This window comes from Takifugu rubripes, chromosome 9, assembly GCF_901000725.2.
Source record: "Takifugu rubripes chromosome 9, fTakRub1.2, whole genome shotgun sequence".
Classification (NCBI taxonomy): Eukaryota; Metazoa; Chordata; class Actinopteri; order Tetraodontiformes; family Tetraodontidae; genus Takifugu; species Takifugu rubripes.
The window spans coordinates 1124026-1144247 of NC_042293.1; the positions used below are offsets into that span (position 1 = coordinate 1124026).

At 41.9% G+C, this 20222-nt stretch overlaps 2 protein-coding genes and 1 long non-coding RNA gene across 4 annotated transcripts; 1 reads left to right on the top strand and 2 right to left on the bottom strand.

Annotated features, from left to right (window-relative positions):
* Positions 1-11829: 11829 nt before the first annotated feature.
* Positions 11830-15372, top strand: LOC101077182 (uncharacterized). Of its 2 annotated transcripts, none has more exons than XM_003967034.3 (12): positions 11830-11903; positions 12276-12871; positions 13038-13097; positions 13195-13247; positions 13314-13458; positions 13534-13892; positions 13966-14194; positions 14279-14393; positions 14472-14586; positions 14661-14772; positions 15003-15115; positions 15186-15372. In XM_003967034.3, exons 2-12 carry the CDS (start codon positions 12287-12289, stop codon positions 15253-15255), a joined length of 1956 nt encoding a protein of 651 aa, XP_003967083.3. In that variant the 5' UTR covers positions 11830-11903; positions 12276-12286; the 3' UTR covers positions 15256-15372. The 2 variants fall into 2 exon arrangements, with proteins under 2 accessions (XP_003967083.3, XP_011605141.2); XM_011606839.2 differs by having other exon boundaries at positions 11864-11927.
* Positions 15373-15995: 623 nt separating this feature from the next.
* kti12 (KTI12 chromatin associated homolog) lies at positions 15996-19376 on the bottom strand. Its single transcript, XM_003967035.3, has 9 exons — positions 19139-19376; positions 18316-18367; positions 18177-18229; positions 18036-18091; positions 17871-17950; positions 17630-17789; positions 17481-17543; positions 16678-16746; positions 15996-16217 (listed from the first exon to the last, which is right to left on the bottom strand). The coding sequence occupies exons 1-9, from the start codon at positions 19287-19289 to the stop codon at positions 16074-16076; spliced, it is 828 nt and encodes a 275-aa protein (XP_003967084.1). The 5' UTR covers positions 19290-19376; the 3' UTR covers positions 15996-16073.
* A 430-nt stretch (positions 19377-19806) lies between these two features.
* LOC105416872 (uncharacterized) lies at positions 19807-20175 on the bottom strand. Its single transcript, XR_964767.2, has 2 exons — positions 20033-20175; positions 19807-19891 (listed from the first exon to the last, which is right to left on the bottom strand). It is a non-coding gene; the product is annotated as an uncharacterized lncRNA (long non-coding RNA).
* Between the last annotated feature and the right edge of the window lie 47 nt (positions 20176-20222).

Sequence of the window (20222 nt, forward strand, 5' to 3'; positions counted from 1 at the left end):
AGGTCATATATGGTTCAAAAAAGCCATAATTTGAATATCATCTGTGGATGTGATTTCTGTGTCAACACAAATTCCATATTTTCACAGCATGTGAAGAAAAACATCTGTGTGAAGAATATTTAATCATGGCTTTTTTTAAACCATATATGACCTCTCTTTGCAGTAGTTTAGTGTGACCTCATAGGTCAGTGGTTTAAGCCACTGCCTTCGTTTTTACCAAAGGTTGTTGGTTCGAATCCAGGCGGGACTTTGGTTTGAAGAATCAATATTCTTCACACATATGTTTTTGTTTTTTTATACATCAATTATATGACTTTTTCCCTTTTTAGTTTGTGATTCATTGCTGGAATAGTTACAGGGGTGCTGATTTATAAGCTGTCGTCCGATCCTCTTTCCCACCATACAGTAATTTCTAAAGAGGATACTTGGTCCTAAAAATTGTGATGCAATGCATGACAGTCACCACGGTAAAACAAAAACATGTGTGTGAAGAATATTGATTCTTCAAACCACAGTCCCGCCTGGATTCGAACCAACAACCTTCCGCAAAAGAAGACAGTGGCTTAAACCACTGACCTATGCAGTCACACTAGCCCATTGCAAAGAGGTCATATATGGTTCAAAAAAGCCATAATTTGAATATCATCAAAAACATATGTGTGAAAAAAAATTGGGATGCAATGCATGACAGTCACCACGGTAAAACCAAAAACATGTGTGTGAAGAATATTGATTCTTGAAACCAAAGTCCCGCCTGGATTCGAACCAACAACCTTTGGTAAAAAAAAAGGCAGTGGCTTAAACCACTGACCTATGCAGTCACACTAACTCACTTCAAAGAGGTCATATATGGTTCAAAAAAGCCATAATTTGAATATCATCTGTGGATGTGATTTCTGTGTCAACACAAATTCCATATTTTCACAGCATGTGAAGAAAAACATCTGTGTGAAGAATATTTAATCATGGCTTTTTTTAAACCATATATGACCTCTCTTTGCAGTGGTTTAGTGTGACCTCATAGGTCAGTGGTTTAAGCCACTGCCTTTTTTTTACCAAAGGTTGTTGGTTCGAATCCAGGCGGGACTTTGGTTTGAAGAATCAATATTCTTCACTCATATGTTTTTGTTTTTTTATACATCAATTATATGACTTTTTCCCTTTTTAGTTTGTGATTCATTGCTGGAATAGTTACAGGGGTGATGATTTATAAGCTGTCGTCCGATCCTCTTTCCCACCATACAGTAATTTCTAAAGAGGATACTTGGTCCTAAAAATTGTGATGCAATGCATGACAGTCAAAAACATGTGTGTGAAGAATATTGATTCTTCAAACCACAGTCCCGCCTGGATTCGAACCAACAACCTTCCGCAAAAGAAGACAGTGGCTTAAACCACTGACCTATGCAGTCACACTAGCCCATTGCAAAGAGGTCATATATGGTTCAAAAAAGCCATAATTTGAATATCATCTGTGGATGTGATTTCTGTGTCAACACAAATTCCATATTTTCACAGCATGTGAAGAAAAACATCTGTGTGAAGAATATTTAATCATGGCTTTTTTTAAACCATATATGACCTCTCTTTGCAGTAGTTTAGTGTGACCTCATAGGTCAGTGGTTTAAGCCACTGCCTTTTTTTTACCAAAGGTTGTTGGTTCGAATCCAGGCGGGACTTTGGTTTGAAGAATCAATATTCTTCACACATATGTTTTTGTTTTTTTATACATCAATTATATGACTTTTTCCCTTTTTAGTTTGTGATTCATTGCTGGAATAGTTACAGGGGTGCTGATTTATAAGCTGTCGTCCGATCCTCTTTCCCACCATACAGTAATTTCTAAAGAGGATACTTGGTCCTAAAAATTGTGATGCAATGCATGACAGTCAAAAACATGTGTGTGAAGAATATTGATTCTTCAAACCACAGTCCCGCCTGGATTCGAACCAACAACCTTCCGCAAAAGAAGACAGTGGCTTAAACCACTGACCTATGCAGTCACACTAGCCCATTGCAAAGAGGTCATATATGGTTCAAAAAAGCCATAATTTGAATATCATCAAAAACATATGTGTGAAAAAAAATTGGGATGCAATGCATGACAGTCACCACGGTAAAACCAAAAACATGTGTGTGAAGAATATTGATTCTTGAAACCAAAGTCCCGCCTGGATTCGAACCAACAACCTTCCGCAAAAGAAGACAGTGGCTTAAACCACTGACCTATGCAGTCACACTAACTCACTTCAAAGAGGTCATATATGGTTCAAAAAAGCCATAATTTGAATATCATCTGTGGATGTGATTTCTGTGTCAACACAAATTCCATATTTTCACAGCATGTGAAGAAAAACATCTGTGTGAAGAATATTTAATCATGGCTTTTTTTAAACCATATATGACCTCTCTTTGCAGTAGTTTAGTGTGACCTCATAGGTCAGTGGTTTAAGCCACTGCCTTAGTTTTTACCAAAGGTTGTTGGTTCGAATCCAGGCGGGACTTTGGTTTGAAGAATCAATATTCTTCACACATATGTTTTTGTTTTTTTATACATCAATTATATGACTTTTTCCCTTTTTAGTTTGTGATTCATTGCTGGAATAGTTACAGGGGTGCTGATTTATAAGCTGTCGTCCGATCCTCTTTCCCACCATACAGTAATTTCTAAAGAGGATACTTGGTCCTAAAAATTGTGATGCAATGCATGACAGTCAAAAACATGTGTGTGAAGAACATTGATTCTTCAAACCACAGTCCCGCCTGGATTCGAACCAACAACCTTCCGCAAAAGAGGACAGTGTCTTAAACCACTAACCTATGCAGTCACACCAGCCCATTGCAAAGAGGTCATATATGGTTCAAAAAAGCCATAATTTGAATATCATCAAAAACATATGTGTGAAAAAAAATTGGGATGCAATGCATGACAGTCACCACGGTAAAACCAAAAACATGTGTGTGAAGAATATTGATTCTTGAAACCAAAGTCCCGCCTGGATTCGAACCAACAACCTTCCGCAAAAGAAGACAGTGGCTTAAACCACTGACCTATGCAGTCACACTAACCCACTTCAAAGAGGTCATATATGGTTCAAAAAGCCATAATTTGAATATCATCTGTGGATGTGATTTCTGTGTCAACACAAATTCCATATTTTCACAGCATGTGAAGAAAAACATCTGTGTGAAGAATATTTAATCATGGCTTTTTTAAACCATATATGACCTCTCTTTGCAGTAGTTTAGTGTGACCTCATAGGTCAGTGGTTTAAGCCACTGCCTTAGTTTTTACCAAAGGTTGTTGGTTCGAATCCAGGCGGGACTTTGGTTTGAAGAATCAATATTCTTCACACATATGTTTTTGTTTTTTTATACATCAATTATATGACTTTTTCCCTTTTTAGTTTGTGATTCATTGCTGGAATAGTTACAGGGGTGCTGATTTATAAGCTGTCGTCCGATCCTCTTTCCCACCATACAGTAATTTCTAAAGAGGATACTTGGTCCTAAAAATTGTGATGCAATGCATGACAGTCACCACGGTAAAACCAAAAACATGTGTGTGAAGAATATTGATTCTTCAAACCACAGTCCCGCCTGGATTCGAACCAACAACCTTCCGCAAAAGAAGACAGTGGCTTAAACCACTGACCTATGCAGTCACACTAGCCCATTGCAAAGAGGTCATATATGGTTCAAAAAAGCCATAATTTGAATATCATCAAAAACATATGTGTGAAAAAAAATTGGGATGCAATGCATGACAGTCACCACGGTAAAACCAAAAACATGTGTGTGAAGAATATTGATTCTTGAAACCAAAGTCCCGCCTGGATTCGAACCAACAACCTTTCACAAAAGAAGACAGTGGCTTAAACCACTGACCTATGCAGTCACACTAACACACTTCAAAGAGGTCATATATGGTTCAAAAAAGCCATAATTTGAATATCATCTGTGGATGTGATTTCTGTGTCAACACAAATTCCATATTTTCACAGCATGTGAAGAAAAACATCTGTGTGAAGAATATTTAATCATGGCTTTTTTTAAACCATATATGACCTCTCTTTGCAGTGGTTTAGTGTGACCTCATAGGTCAGTGGTTTAAGCCACTGCCTTTTTTTTACCAAAGGTTGTTGGTTCGAATCCAGGCGGGACTTTGGTTTGAAGAATCAATATTCTTCACTCATATGTTTTTGTTTTTTTATACATCAATTATATGACTTTTTCCCTTTTTAGTTTGTGATTCATTGCTGGAATAGTTACAGGGGTGATGATTTATAAGCTGTCGTCCGATCCTCTTTCCCACCATACAGTAATTTCTAAAGAGGATACTTGGTCCTAAAAATTGTGATGCAATGCATGACAGTCAAAAACATGTGTGTGAAGAATATTGATTCTTCAAACCACAGTCCCGCCTGGATTCGAACCAACAACCTTCCGCAAAAGAAGACAGTGGCTTAAACCACTGACCTATGCAGTCACACTAGCCCATTGCAAAGAGGTCATATATGGTTCAAAAAAGCCATAATTTGAATATCATCTGTGGATGTGATTTCTGTGTCAACACAAATTCCATATTTTCACAGCATGTGAAGAAAAACATGTGTGTGAAGAATATTGATTCTTCAAACCAGAGTCCCGCCTGGATTCGAACCAACAACCTTCCGCAAAAGAAGACAGTGGCTTAAACCACTGACCTATGCAGTCACACTAGCCAATTGCAAAGAGGTCATATATGGTTAAAAAAAAGCCATAATTTGAATATCATCAAAAGCATATGTGTGAAAAAAAATTGTGATGCAATGCATGACAGTCACCACGGTAAAACCAAAAACATGTGTGTGAAGAATATTGATTCTTGAAACCAAAGTCCCGCCTGGATTCGAACCAACAACCTTCGGCAAAAGGAAGACAGTGGCTTAAACCACTGACCTATGCAGTCACACTAGCCCACTTCAAAGAGGTCATATATGGTTAAAAAAAAGCCATAATTTGAATATCATCTGTGGATGTGATTTCTGTGTCAACACAAATTCCATATTTTCACAGCATGTGAAGAAAAACATCTGTGTGAAGAATATTTAATCATGGCTTTTTTTAAACCATATATGACCTCTCTTTGCAGTGGTTTAGTGTGACCTCATAGGTCAGTGGTTTAAGCCACTGCCTTTTTTTACCAAAGGTTCTTGGTTCGAATCCAGGCGGGACTTTGGTTTGAAGAATCAATATTCTTCACACATATGTTTTTGTTTTTTTATACATCAATTATATGACTTTTTCCCTTTTTAGTTTGTGATTCATTGCTGGAATAGTTACAGGGGTGCTGATTTATAAGCTGTCGTCCGATCCTCTTTCCCACCATACAGTAATTTCTAAAGAGGATACTTGGTCCTAAAAAAATTGTGATGCAATGCATGACAGTCACCACAGTAGAACTAAAAACATGTGTGTGAAGAATATTGATTCTTCATACCAAAGTCCCGCCTGGATTCGAACCAACAACCTTCGGCAAAAAAAAAAAATCAATGGCTTTTTTGAACCATATATGACCTCTTTGCAGTGGGTAAGCGTGACTATATAGCAGGGGTCCCCTGTGAGAACGGTGAGGAGACGCTACCTGACTCCTGAAGTGGCTGCAAATTTTATCCAGATTTTACAGAGCACTCCTGCAGAACTTTTACCAGCACCGTGTGATTTTATTGTTCACACTTTTAACAATAAATTAAAGTCAACGCTGGACTCTGTGGCTCCACTTGTCGCAAAAACTGTAAGAACAAAACGTGCACCACCGTGGAGAAATGAAGAAACTAGAAAACTGAAAAGAACCTGCAGGAGTGCTGAGAGGAGGTGGAGGAAATCCAAACTGACCATCCATAAAGAAATATTTTATCAACACCTCAAAACCTACAATAACACAATCAAGCAGGCAAGAACCTCTCATCTCAAAAAACTAATCTCCAACAATAAAAACAACCCCAAATTTCTATTCCACACCATTGAGCTTTTAACCAATGGTAATTTTAATAGGTGTCCCACAACAACGACTGACACCCTCTGCGAGGCCTTTGCAGACCACTTCAGGAGTAAAATCGATAATATTAGATCCAGTCTTTTATCACAGCAAATTTTAATCAACAACACTCCTGGATCATTGCTCTCACCTGAGGAGACACTGGAGAGTTTTGTCCTGGTTGATGCGAGGACACTTGGTCGAGTTTTCTCCCAAGTTAGGCCCACAACCTGCCTTTTAGACCCAATTCCCACACCGTTTTTCAAAACATTTTATGGATTCTTTGAGGAACTCTCTTATATATGGTGAATTGCTCTCTTCAGACGGGTGTCTTCCCCACCTCCTTTAAAACTGCGGTGGTGAAGCCCCTTCTGAAGAAGAGCAATCTAGACCCCAGCGTTTTAAATAACTATCGGCCAGTATCCAACCTACCATTTTTAAGTAAAATTTTAGAAAAACTTGTTTTTAACCAAGTAAATGATTTTTTAAACTCAAATGATATTTTAGAGAGACATCAGTCTGGTTTTAGGATGAACCACAGTACAGAGACAGCCCTTTTAAAGATTTTAAATGACATCAGGTGTAACCTAGACAACAAAAAGCTCACGGTGTTGGTTCTACTGGATCTGACCGCCGCTTTTGATACAGTAGACCACCATATTTTATTGAATAGACTGAAGAACCTGGTCGGTCTCTCTGGTACTGTTCTTAACTGGTTCACCTCCTACCTTACTGATCGAAGCTTCGAAGCTTCCTCGAGAATCCATGAGACAAAGTGTGGGGTTCCCCAAGGGTCAATCTTCGGTCCAACCCTTTTTAATCTTTACATGCTTCCTCTTGGGGACGTCATCAGGAGCCACGGCATCAGCTTCCACAGCTATGCTGACGATACGCAGCTGTACATCGCCGTGGCTCCTGGTGACACAGGGCCAGTTGATGCCCTTTTTAACTGTATTCTAGATATCCAGTCATGGATGGCAGAAAACTTTCTCCAGCTCAACCAGGACAAAACAGAGGTCTTAGTCATTGGTCCTGAAGGTCAGAGAGAGAAACTTTTTCCAAAATTGAAGGATTTTAAGCCATCTCAATCTGTAAAAAATCTGGGTGTGATCTTTGACTCTGAGCTTAGTTTTATTCCACACATCAAAAACATAACAAAGGTAGGTTTTTACCACCTGAAGAATATAGCCAGAGTCCGCCCGTTTCTCTCTCAGGCCAGCACGGAGGTGCTGATGCACGCTTTTATCTCTTGTCGTTTAGATTATTGTAATGCCCTGCTCTCTGGTCTTCCAAAAAAGAGCATCACAAACCTACAATTATTACAAAACTCAGCTGCACGAGTGCTGACGAGGACCAGAGGGCGGGAGCACATCACACCAGTTTTAGAATCGCTGCATTGGCTACCCGTGCGTTTCAGGATCGATTTTAAGGTTCTTTTATTAGTTTTTAAATGTCTTAATGGTCTTGGCCTGACTTATTTATCTGACCTGCTTTTATTCTATCAACCCTCGTGGACTCTGAGGTCCTCCGGCACCGGCCTTTTAACCATTCCACATGTAAGCACTAAAACGCACGGGGAAGCGGCCTTCAGTTATTATGGTCCCCGACTGTGGAACAGCCTGCCGGAGAACCTCAGGGCCGCAGAGACTGTTGAGATTTTTAAAAAGAGGCTCAAGACACACCTTTTTAATCAGGCCTTTAATTGATTTTCTGATTATTTTCAATTTATTTTATGTCTTCATGCTTCTTTATGTCTTATCCTTATTTTACTTGACACTTTTACTGTTTTACTCCCTCAGTTCTTAGTCTCTCAGTTTTTAGTCTTTACACCTTTTATCCCATTTACTGTTTTAGTCTGTTTTAGTCTTAGTACTGTTTTAATACTTCAATTCTTAGTTCCTCAGCTTTTAGCTTTTATACCTTTTAACCCATTTACTGTCTCATGCCTTCAGTTTTTAGCTCCAGTGTCTCCTCATGGTGTTTCCTCATGGGGGCCTGCCAGGCTGGGAGTTGTTTCCGGTCTACCGCTGGGGGTGCTGTCCCATTGTCGACCCTGGCCTGGGTGGTTAGGGGGCTCTGTGCTTTGGTGTGGAGCCTCCGGTCTGTCCGGGTCGGGGTGGTCTTTGTGGCGGTACCACCTGTGGTCACGGACCGTGACCCCCCTCGGCCTGGTGGGCCTCCAAAGGTGGCGTCTCCTTCGCCTCAGGTCTCGGTGCCCAGCCATGTCTCAACTTGCCTAAGCTTGTTTGTGTGTGCAAGTGTGTTGTATGCATGTGTGTGTGTGTCCTTTTCTTGATTCTCTTGTTCTCTTTGCTGTTTTTATCCTTTGTGAGGCACTTTGTGCTACCTAGCGTATGAAAAGTGCCATATAAATAAAGATTGATATTGATATTGATATATAGGTCAGTGGTTTAAGCTGCTGACTTCTTTGCAGAAGGTTGTTGGTTCAAATCCAGGTGGGACTTTGGTTTGAAGAATCAATATTCTTCACACACGTTTTTGGTTTTACCGTGGTGACTGTCATGAATTGCATCACAATTTTTAGGACCAAGTATCCTCTTTAGAAATTACTGTATGGTGGGAAAGAGGATCGGACGACAGCTTATAAATCAGCACCCCTGTAACTATTCCAGCAATGAATCACAAACTAAAAATGGAAAAAGTTATACAATTGATGTATAAAAAAACAAAAACATATGTGTGAAGAATATTGATTCTTCAAACCAAAGTCCCGCCTGGATTCGAACCAACAACCGTCGGCAAAAAAAAAGTCAGTGGCTTAAACCACTGACCTATGCGGTCACACTAAACCACTGCAAAGAGGTCATATATGGTTTAAAAAAAAGCCATGATTAAATATTCTTCACACAGATGTTTTTCTTCACATGCTGTGAAAATATGGAATTTGTGTTGACACAGAAATCACATCCACAGATGATATTCAAATTATGGCTTTTTTTAACCATATATGACCTCTTTGCGGTGGGTTAGTGTGACTGCATAGGGCAGTGGTTTAAGCCGCTGACTTCTCTGCGGCAGGTTGTTGGTTCGAATCCAGGCCTGCAATAGAGTAGTAATAATAGAATGTCCAGCTCAGGATCAGAATTATTTTGTCTCTTTGTTTATCTTCCAAAGAAGAACTTCATTATTCTGAACTTCATCTTTTGGTTCTTCTTTGTTTCTTTTTCACGGAGGAGTTGCTGCAAAGACAAAGATCATTTATTAGCTTAAAGAATGTGACATCAGTCAGAAGTCAGAAACACAGGAGGAGGTGGAGGCAGCTCACCTGCAGCTGGACGATTCTCTCGGTCAGGAGGTGGATCTCCTTCCTGTTGGAGCTCTCCTTTTCCTCCGAGATCCTTTCCTGGTTCCCCAGCATCTCCTCCAGCTTCCTCTGGGTCTCCGTCCAGATCACTTCAGACTTTTTTGTGAGGTCGGACACCATCTGCTTGGTCTTGAGCTGCGTCTGGTGTCTCAGCTCCTCATCATCCAGCTTCTTGCTGCACTGTTCTTGGAGACGGGCACATTTTCCTTCCTCCTGCTTTAGTGCCGCCTGCGTGCTGCTCAGCAGGGCCAAGGTGTCCACGTGAGCCTCAGCCAGCGTTCTCCTCTCCTGCTCCACCCTGCAGATCTGCTGGTCTTTCCCCACCAGAAGTTCCTTCAGGTCCCTGATCTCTTGCTGCCAGCTCTCTTCTGATGGCTGCATTCTTTGGGAGCTCCTGCACTCCTGCACAGATTCTCCTCGGTTCTCCTCCTTCAGCTGCTGAGGCTTCCAAGGCTGCGGCTCCTTCTTGGACACGGGGCCCAGCCTGTCTTCATTCCTGCAGCTCTGTCCTCTCGATCTCCTCACATCATCCAGAGCTCTGGAAAACAACTGAGTGAAGAAGCACAATGACAATTTACAATAAATGCACTCTTGTTTTAAATCCCCTGAATTCAATGTCGTCTGTACTTCAATGGGATATAAAGGGAGATGCTCCAATGCATGTCTGGATTTTATTGACTTATATTTTGAGATGATTCTTATGGAGATCACTAAATATTAAGTAAATCAAATATATTATGGCGACGGAAACGTACGCTGTTGCTTTCAAAATGTCACTGAGTGTCAGTTTAAATTAAAACACAAATACAAAGACTGTAATAATCAACAGTTAGTGACATAATTAAATAAATGGCAACAAGCCAGGGTGGTGTTTGAGTGGATCCTGAGTGAAGCGTGTTACCCTGCTGACTCCTCGATGTCCTGTTGCCATTCTGCTGGATTAGAAGGTTTCAAACTGCTGTAAAAATATAACGTTTCCAACTGGTATAATGGTCCAACACAACTGATGCCTCCAATGTGTTTATTTGCCTTTATTCGTCCCCTGATAACATGGATTTTTAGTCTTTGATGTGTGGACATAAAAGGTCCTTTGAAAAGGTCCTTTGTGCCAAGTGTCTAATTTAAATGGCATTTAAAGCATTGATTTAGTCCTGGCATGGGAAACTTCCTCCTGTCTAAGTGAACCTTGAACCTTGTTTGATTAGACTGGAATAACGTAGAATATTATGGTGTGGATTTATTGAGTGGACAGTTTCCATGGTGATAATGCACAGATTGGTGTAGCATAGCAGAATTATGGGATTAGAGCAGAATTGTTCCCTACAGTAAGATGAGAAACATGACTCCCTTTAAACCATTTTTAGACAGAAATAAAAAAATCCTGCAGAACAAATGCTGTCTACTATCACTTAAATATGAAATCTAGAATTCAAATTGTGGTTTGATATGATTGCCACCCTTCTGTGGCAATTACCTTAAAATAAACACTGACCATCAGACGGTTTCTCAAATGACACAGTACGGTGCGCGCGCGCACACGCGCACACGCACGCGCGCGCACACACACACACACACAGTATACAACTGTCCATTAGGTTTTCTCTTTCTTAAAGCAGCCTGTGTGTTCTTACATCAGGACTAAATCAACGCTTTAAATTCCATTCAAAATAAACACCACAGGTCAACAATCATTTGTACACTGTGTGTGTGTCTGTGTGTGTGTGTGTGTGTGTGTGTGTGTGTGTGTGTGTGTGTGTGTGTGCACCGTACTGTGTTATTTGAGACACCGTCTGATGGTCAGTGTTTATTTTAAGGTAATTGCCACAGAAGGGTGGCTGGCTGGGATGTCTTTAGTCCCAATACATTTTTTTAAATGTGAGACTTCAAAACTGCATTGTTATGTTATTCTTAATCATGCTCACTGTTGCATAATATCATTCTCAAGGGTTAATTCTAATTTACTGGCAACATGACAATAGCTAGTTTGCAAATGTTCTTGCTGGAAATTGAGATTGTCCAGGCGCAGGTTAGTACACTGTGCAAACAGTAACGATGTCGATCAATTTGTTTATGGCCCAAGTTGCAAACTCCTCCACTGTACACTGGGTTGAGGTCTGTTTAAGGGTTGTTTAACTGGCAAAACAGGAAATCTCTTTTTTATGTATTCCTCCAAACTCAAATATGAATTGTCTACAAAATTGTAACTTAACTTGGTTAATAAAGACTAGCTAAAGACAGCAGAGGCAGAGTTTCTGAATCCTTGCATCTAGAATTGTAATGGTGCACTTATATGCAGCAAAACTAAACTATGTTACGAAATCACTCATAAACAAATGACTAGATTTGCCAACAATAATTACTTTTACATTTTAGGCCAAAAACAATAAAACATTGTGGATGCAAGAGAAAAGGAACAAAAAAGAAAATTTACGTGGGAAATGTATAGAAGTACATACTCCGACAACAGGGGGCAGTATGCTCATGTGGTCAGTTTGTACTCACAGTGATCAAATCCACGAAGAAGAAATTCCACCACGTAACGGGAGCGTCTGATTCCTGGTGAGTTGATGTCGAAATCTATACGTATGTTATGTTCATAATTATTGCTTTTGTACCTTTCTAATCTGTCTTCATATTAAAACGCCACAAAATCGGTGCATTTCAAATCGCAACACATGTACCAAATTATAACGTTTTTTTCCCCATCATCGTTGCGTTTGCAAGGTGCAAAGGTTATCGACTGTCACTTTATTGTTTCTTTGGGGTGACATGGACGCTGAGTGAACAACATTGACTCAGTAAGAGTCAAATCATTTAGAAAGACGCAGTGTGCGCACCCTACAGTCTTTTAAATTGCTTCTGTCGGCATATTTTTTTGGACATGTAGCCACAACTTGTTCATGAAGTGTCCGGCTGTGTTTCTTCATTTAGGTGTTTCAATAATGGACGAAGCTGACGAAGGGAAGGCGAATAACGCAAACTCTGGACTCCACACACAGCAGTTGTGTCGCTTCTTCTCACAAGGAAGACACTGCAACTTTGGAGATAGATGCCGATTTCTTCACATAAGAGATGATACCAAAGCCCAGGAGAGGAAAAGCATAAAGAATCCGAAACCATCACACTTAACATCCGCAAGCTCAGAGGCCAACGCGGAGCAAGAGCCTGGCCCCAGAAATTCCAGTAGGGTTGTCCCGGCAGCTGTCAACCGTCCTTGTCGCTACTTTCTATCAGGTCACTGCTCAATGGAGGACAGATGTCGCTTCTGGCATCCACCACAGTTACCGTCAGTGGACGATCAGCCCAGACGCGGCAATAATAGCCGACCTGTGCAGAGGATGGTACCGCGTCCCAGCAACCCCCATGAGGTGAAGCTGTCTGAGCTGACCGAAGATGTCGCCAAGAAGCTCCGGGACACTGAGATAGAGCAGCTGAAAAAGCGCTTTCCCAGGGAGCAGTTGATTATCCAGGAACAAAACGGATTCGCATATTACAGAGCGTCCGTTGAGGCTACTGATCCAGACTGGGTAAAATGCTTATATCATCATCATTTTAATCAGCGCTAATATCCCCTGTATGGTAAAACATGGCCAGATATTTTCCTAATTCAATATGACAACCATTCACACAGTGAGCCTTAAGTCAGAGCTTTATCAAGAAATACGCTGACACAGAATTTTCACTTCTCTCAAGCCTTTTGACCTAAAAGCAGTCGACATCATGGTGAGCTTCCCAGAAAACTACCCCCAGCAGGTAAAGACAGCTGTTTTAATTAACAAAGCTTGTTCCTTTTAGATTGTCAATAGCTTAGATGTGACAAACAGTTCACTACTTTGGTACATTTTAACAGGTTTTTACGTTGGAAGTACCGCTGGACCAGGGTCTGCCACCAGTCATGGCCAGGTAGAAACACGCACATTTGAAGGTGTTTTCATTTCATTGTCACGCACGTGGATTCCCAAACTGCAGACATGTAGAGCAGGCGTCTTCGGAGTGGCTGCAAGCCAAGCATGCAACCAATGAGCTGCTGGGAAAAGTGGAGCTGCTGTTCCGCCCCTTCCTTCGCTGGCTGGACCGAAATATGGAGAGACTGTTCACCGAAGGAGCCAGAAAGGTGAGAATGACACGATCAAACAGCATATTTGATCATATTTGATTCTGACATCAAGCCAATCTCTCTCTCTTCCAGCTGAAAACAGACATTGATTTGGAGAAGGCTGGGCTGCAGTTTATCTCCTACCAAGAGCTCCAGGAAACGGTGTGCGACAACGCCGCCAAGAACCGTCAGTCACCAGGAGCTGATGGGGAGGGGACGCCGGACACGCCGGGAAATGGGGAGAAAACAGCAGAGGGAGAGATGGGTCCAGGTAGTGATGAAGGCCAGGAAGAGGAGGAGGAGGAGGTGGAGGAAGCGACTCATCTGGTGGAGAACATCAAGGTCAGTGACCCTCGCAGAGGGACAGAGATGAAGATGCTGGGACTCCGCCTGGGAGAGAACACGGCCACCGTGGTGGCCCAGCGGATCACCGTTTGCCTTCAATGCAACCGGTAAATGACACAGTCGAACATCGCGTCCGCGTCCAAACCCCCGTCGCTCTGATCCGGCCGTTTCTGTCCGCAGGTGCAAGGTAAACGCAGACCTGACGCTGACTGGACGCACCCCGTGCACGGCTCAGTGCGACAAATGCAGCGCCGACATCAACGCTGCCTTCAGGCCCTGCATGGTGCACCACTACAGCGACGTCCTGGGATACCTGGACCTCCACAACGCTGCACCTGCTGACCTCGTGCTCCAGGAGTGCGAGCTCATCGTGGGCTGCCTCACCTGCTCCCAGGAGAACCCCACGGAGGTGAAAAGAAAAGAAAAAGATCTTCTTTCCTTCTTAATTTCGCCCATAAATTTGCGCCTTTTTTCCCCCCCCCACTCTCACCAGAATTTCTCCTACGGTCAGACCAAGGAGTTTAACTGTGAGCATTGCCACAGCAAACTCAGCGTTCTGGCAGAGAGCACAAAGTTCCAGTTCATCCCGCCGAGATCCAACAAAGCAGGTCAGAGCAGCTCACCTACATTAGACGTGTCTCAGGCAACAAATGCCTCCTTACAAGGCCCCTGTTCCGTCCATGCAGGTCCCAACGCTCTGACTGTGAACTATAAGGTGAGGCACCCTGCTGTGCAGAAGGGGAAGCCCCTGCCTGAGAAGGGAACCTGCAGGCATTACAAACAGAGTCATCGATGGTTAAGGTATCGCCGCCTTCGTGTCGTGACCTGAACGCACCACGGCGAGATGACGGAAGTGGACATTTATCTGCTGCCAGGTTCCCCTGCTGTGGCCGGGCTTACCCCTGTGACGTGTGCCACGATGAAGACCAGGACCACCCCATGGAACTGGCCACCAGGATGATTTGTGGCTACTGCGCCAAAGAACAGGTCAGCTGAAGACTTGGTGACGTCAGCACCTTTACCACTGAAATTCCCAGGAACTTTCAATACCGGGAGCTTCTTTACCCGAGTTAAAAAAAAAAAAAAATTGTCCCCATAAGCGTGGGGGAGGGGTTCGTGCTGACATAATAGCAGATTCCAGCACTGACAGAATTAAGGGTGGAAAAATTATTGCCCCTTTTTGACTTTGCCTTGTTTCCCCACTCGGGCCTTTGCAGCCGTACGGCAACGCAAAACCGTGCATCACCTGCGGTAGCATGATGACCAGGGGGGTGCGGAGCAGCCACTGGGAGGGAGGACTGGGATGCAGGAACAGGACAAAAATGAGCAGGTAAGATCTGAGAGTGAAGACCTCGTTATTGCCACTGGTAAAAAACACTCGCTGTTTCCTTTCTCTTCAGAAATGATCGACAGAAATACGCCAACGCCAATAAAACGGTTTCACGGAAAGCAGCCGGTCAAAAGAAATAACTGCCGAAGCCGACGATCGATGATCTTCGTCATTGATCACTGATCAGCTGAAAGCTTTTTAACTCACTTCATCATTTCAATGAAATCGCCCACAATAAATCAGGTTTCTGAACGATTCCTCGCCGTCTCATCGTTTAATCTGAAGTTACACCATCAAAACAAGATCACACAATTTATTAAAAGGACAAACTGGTCCGAACTTGGCTCATCTGCTCCTCCACCAATGCTCTCTCTGGCCTCCTTCAGTTCTCCCTTTGTCTTGCTCCCTTTCTTCTGGCAGGAAAAGGTCCAGTCGGGGAGACATCCAGTGCTGAGAAGCCTCCCCAAGAGCTTCATGTAACCATTTATTCATCCCAGGCACCAGCAGCTTTACTGGTGGCTCCATGCTGGTCCCCATGAATACTTGGTAGCTTTCTCCTGGTCCACAGAGGAGCCCAGCTCCTCCTTTAGCCTGTGGAGGACCACATAGGCCTTGTCCCATCAACCAACTGGTGCCTGCTGGGTGGTTCTCTTGCCCCTGACGTGCACCACAGAGCTTTAAAGCTGTTCGCCCATGAGTTGATGTTTCTGTGTCAAATACAGTCCGTTTACTTTACTTTTTGAAAGGACTGATTTCATAAAAATGCGCTTATTATTCTAAATCTGCGTTCAATACAGCGCTCGTTGATGTGAGATCGCAACTGTTGTATTTCAAAACCTTCGGGTCGGAATGTGTAAATATTTTTAAAACTGCACTCCTGTGACTGCAAATGGCACAAAATATATTTATTTGTTGCAGATTTTTTTTTTAAAAAAAGAAAGAGTAATGCAATCAATCATCAGTGGAAACTCTTGTTTAAATACTGCACAAACATGTTGGAAACGTGCGCCGGGTTCTGTGTCGGGTGCGTCTTCGTGTAGCTGATGAACTGACGCCGCAGCTTCCTCAGCTCTGCCATGTTGACACTCCTGTTGAGCTGGACGTTCAAAACAAACCCAGTTAAGGTCATTTAAGTCCTTTTTGGACAATGATCGGGTAAAGAAACATTTCTGAATGCCACAGCACATCCTAACCTTTAAGAGATAAAACAAACAAAGTGAAGGTAAATGTAAAGACCTTACTTTAAACCTCATTACGCTTACTTTCTGCTTTAAATAGCACTTTCAAAGGGGGAAATCAAAGCATTTGATGCTGTGAACACCTAAAACTGCTGCTGCCAATAAATCCAGCTATCATTGTAATTTGTTCCTCCTTTGTAAAACCCCCGCTTCATTTGCCCTCTTTGATGAGACCCATTTAACTGCCCTCCCACCACAACAATTTGCCACCTGCTGCGTTGGTAATACGACGTAGGGCTGGATGACGAGAATCAATGACGGCATCCTAACATGGATATTAGCCGTGAAAGATCACTGCTGCCTGGACTCTTTTTAAAAGGATATTTTTTCTGTGGCTCCAGGAACTAAAATGACGTCACCAGGTACGCTTGTCTTCTGTGCATTAAATATTACCTGTGGAAAAAAGTAAAGACTTTGGTTGAAAGTGAACATATTTTCTACATATAAAAAGTCTAACGTTGACTGTGACACATACTCAGATGATGGCAGAATGCAAATACCTGACAATATTAAGGAAGGGGAACAGCTAATAGCTGCTGGCTAACACAAACAGCAATTAGCAGACACATGACATCACACATGCACATTGATTAATGAACAGTTTGGAGTGTTATGAAACTCCATAAATACGCCTAAATAAGGTGTTACTGGGCATTTCAGCACTTTGATGTTTTTAAAAAAAATTTTTTTTTCTGTAAATAGTCAATGGTGACTTCATTACCAACAAAAATGCACTTTACTCTTGTAAACAACCTAAAACCTGTAATTTCTGGCCGATTTATTGATCATGTTTAACACTTTTGTCTGCTAGCTGCCAATCCTGTCGCTCACGCCGTTGTGTTTAACCTTACACGTGGGCATTAAGAGGCCTTTAAAAAGGGTTTAACAGGCTGCAAAAATTGATCCCAGGGACCAGCTGACGCAGTTCCGCTGCTAAAGGGCAGTGAGGTGACCTTTACTCCAGATTACATGACGCTAATAATCCATCCATCAAGTGGGTGATTAGTTACTATTGACACAAGACATCCTTTTTTACTGAGCTATCCAGTAACTGACTGTTACAACACTATTTTTAAGTGTTTGTTAGCTTCGGTGAGGTGCCCACTGGACAAATAAACAACACTCACCATTAGAACATCTTGTGTGATCCTGTCCAACTCGTATAAAAAGTTAGCTGAGGACAGCGGTTGCTGCAGAGAGAAAAATAATAGTTTTTACACATATACGCTCAGATAATCAGCAATGTTCAATACACAAAAAGCATTCTGAGCCCTACACTTTGCGTGGACTGATTCGGTGGCGGTGCTTTTCTTTTGTAAAGTGCATCAGAAATGGCTTCGCATGGGAGAGGGTCATCCTTCAGGATGGTGAAGAGAGGACTGTCCCAACGGTTTCTGGAGTCTGGAGCTTCAAATCTCAACACTAAGGCATCAAAGCTACAAAATAAAGCCGCATGGTAACGGAGCAGAAAGGGAAAGACTCACACAGCCCTACAGCCAACCCCCCCCCCCGCTCACATGTCCTGGCTGTACTGCTGCGCAGCATCCCTGCCGAGGTTCCACGATGCGCTCACTTCATCCGTTGTCAAACAGTATAACTAAAACAAGCAGAAGAAGCAGAGGATTTTGACTTTTATCACTCAGGTTTAAATATTTTCACCTTAAACCATCGTGAATGCTCACCAGACAATGGGGGGTCTGTGCGTGCTTCACCAGACAGAAGAGTTCATACCTGTAACCTGCAAATAATTTCTACTTTAAACATAAAGGCGATGATGCTGAACATAAACATAAAAATGATGCTGAAGCACAACAGACAAGTACCTTTTATGTAATTTAAAGAGTCCAGAATTACAATGTCATCCCTGTTGATTTTCCTGAAAAGACAAATAAATGGGTGTGTTACTGTGATGGCTGGGCATCGGTGCTGGTTCTGGTTCTGGTTCTGGAGGTGAACGCTCACCGCTCCACTTCAGCTTTTAGAGAAGATCGCACATCTTTTTCCTTTTGGGAATCTGACAAAGGTGAAAGTGGAGAGAAAAGGATTTATTTAATATGACCCACTTCACAATCCTGCAGACTAACCTTGACAAAAGATACAAAACTGACCTTTTCCAACATCAGAGATGGGAAATCAGAAAATTTGACTGCTAAAGAGTCCAAAATACATTAACTTTTAATATCCTTAAGATGCTTCTGATGTATTTATCATAAGAAAGTCTAATAAGGATGCATTTTCTACTAATTACAATTGGTTCATTTGCTGCTAGGGGATGAAAGCTAACGCCCTTAGACCTCTATATGTTTATTTTAACTTGAGACATTTGCATCTTATTTCTGATTGTTTCTGCTTTATTGTGCAGGTGTTTGATTTTGATGGTTTGATATGAAATGTTTTGTTCTATTTTATTAAGCACATGGGTGCTTATTTCATAAAATGTGCAGCACTACTACTACTTTTCGTGCTACTAATGACATACATGATCATGTACTAATGACATACATGATCATTAGTAGTATTATTTTTAGTTAGATTTGGATGAAAACGCTTTAACACATTCAGCACCCGGTGCAAAACCGATGGTTAGTTTACAATAATGCCGTTTAAACCCTTGATAAACACACTTCTCAGTACTGGAATGAATGACGTCCACACAGTTTATTGATTCTTTAAAATGTAACACATTTGCTTTAACCTACCATTCAATTCCCTTCTAACAAGTTTTAAAATGTTACAAACCCGTGACGCGGACCACAGTCAACTGAGCTACATTAGCTGAACTTGCCTGTGTAAACAGTGTTTCTGTCAACTTCTAGAGCTCCGTCTCCAACAATATAAACCTTTTTGTTGCAGTTCTGTTCAAAATACACCTTCAGTTCTTCTGCCCTCCGTGTTTTGCCACTGCAGGGGTAACCACAGATCACTATTAGCGGCATAACTGTGCTCAAACTAGCCTAGCCGCTGGCTATGCTCCACCGTCATTCACACGCGACCAGCGTGGCCACACAACTGTCGCAGGAATATGACGAGGACATTAACCAAGGGGGCGCTGTTAAGCTCGAATGTTCCGAATTCACTGACGGAATTTTAAAGACTATAAACGCCAAGAAACAAAAACTTTATTTTAATTTCATTCACAAAAAAAACCCACAAGTGGCTTTAAATTGTAGTTTATTAAAACTCAGATTAACATTCACCAACACTGTAACACATCATCATATCAGCTTTTATGAATTTTTTTCATTTTATTTTTTGGTGTATTGTCACAACAATGTTCAGATGAGCTCTCCATGCTGGGTCTCCTCACCTCCTGAACAAATACAAAAAAATAATTAGTTGCAGAAAAGCTCTTAACATCAATAACAACAATAATGGTAATAAGCTTACATGTCCCCTGCTTGCTTCCATTGAGGTTTCAGTATCTGAATTAGCAGCGTCTGCATGTCTTTTTTATAATCAAGAGGACTAATACCTCTGACTATTGCGGGAACTTTCCCAAAGGAATTCTCCGCAACACTTTTCTTGCCCATGAAATGTCCTAATAAACAAAAAGCGCAGATTTAAACATGCACATTCCACTTTAAACAAACCAAAAAACAAACAAACACGTGCACTGATTTGCAACAAACGCATCATTGATTCTCTCACCACTTGCCCACAGATTCCACCTGGGATTCACCTTGATCTCTGAAACTTTATTTCTCAGCTCAGTCAAGTCAAGGCTCATCGCTGATGTCACGGAAACGCAGGAGAGGAGGATGAAGGAGGAGATTAATCCTGCTCTGCAGAGCTTTAGGAATATGCTTCTCATCCCTCCAAATATCTTGCACACACGACCTGATGACTCTTAATTGAAGCGTCGGCCCCCG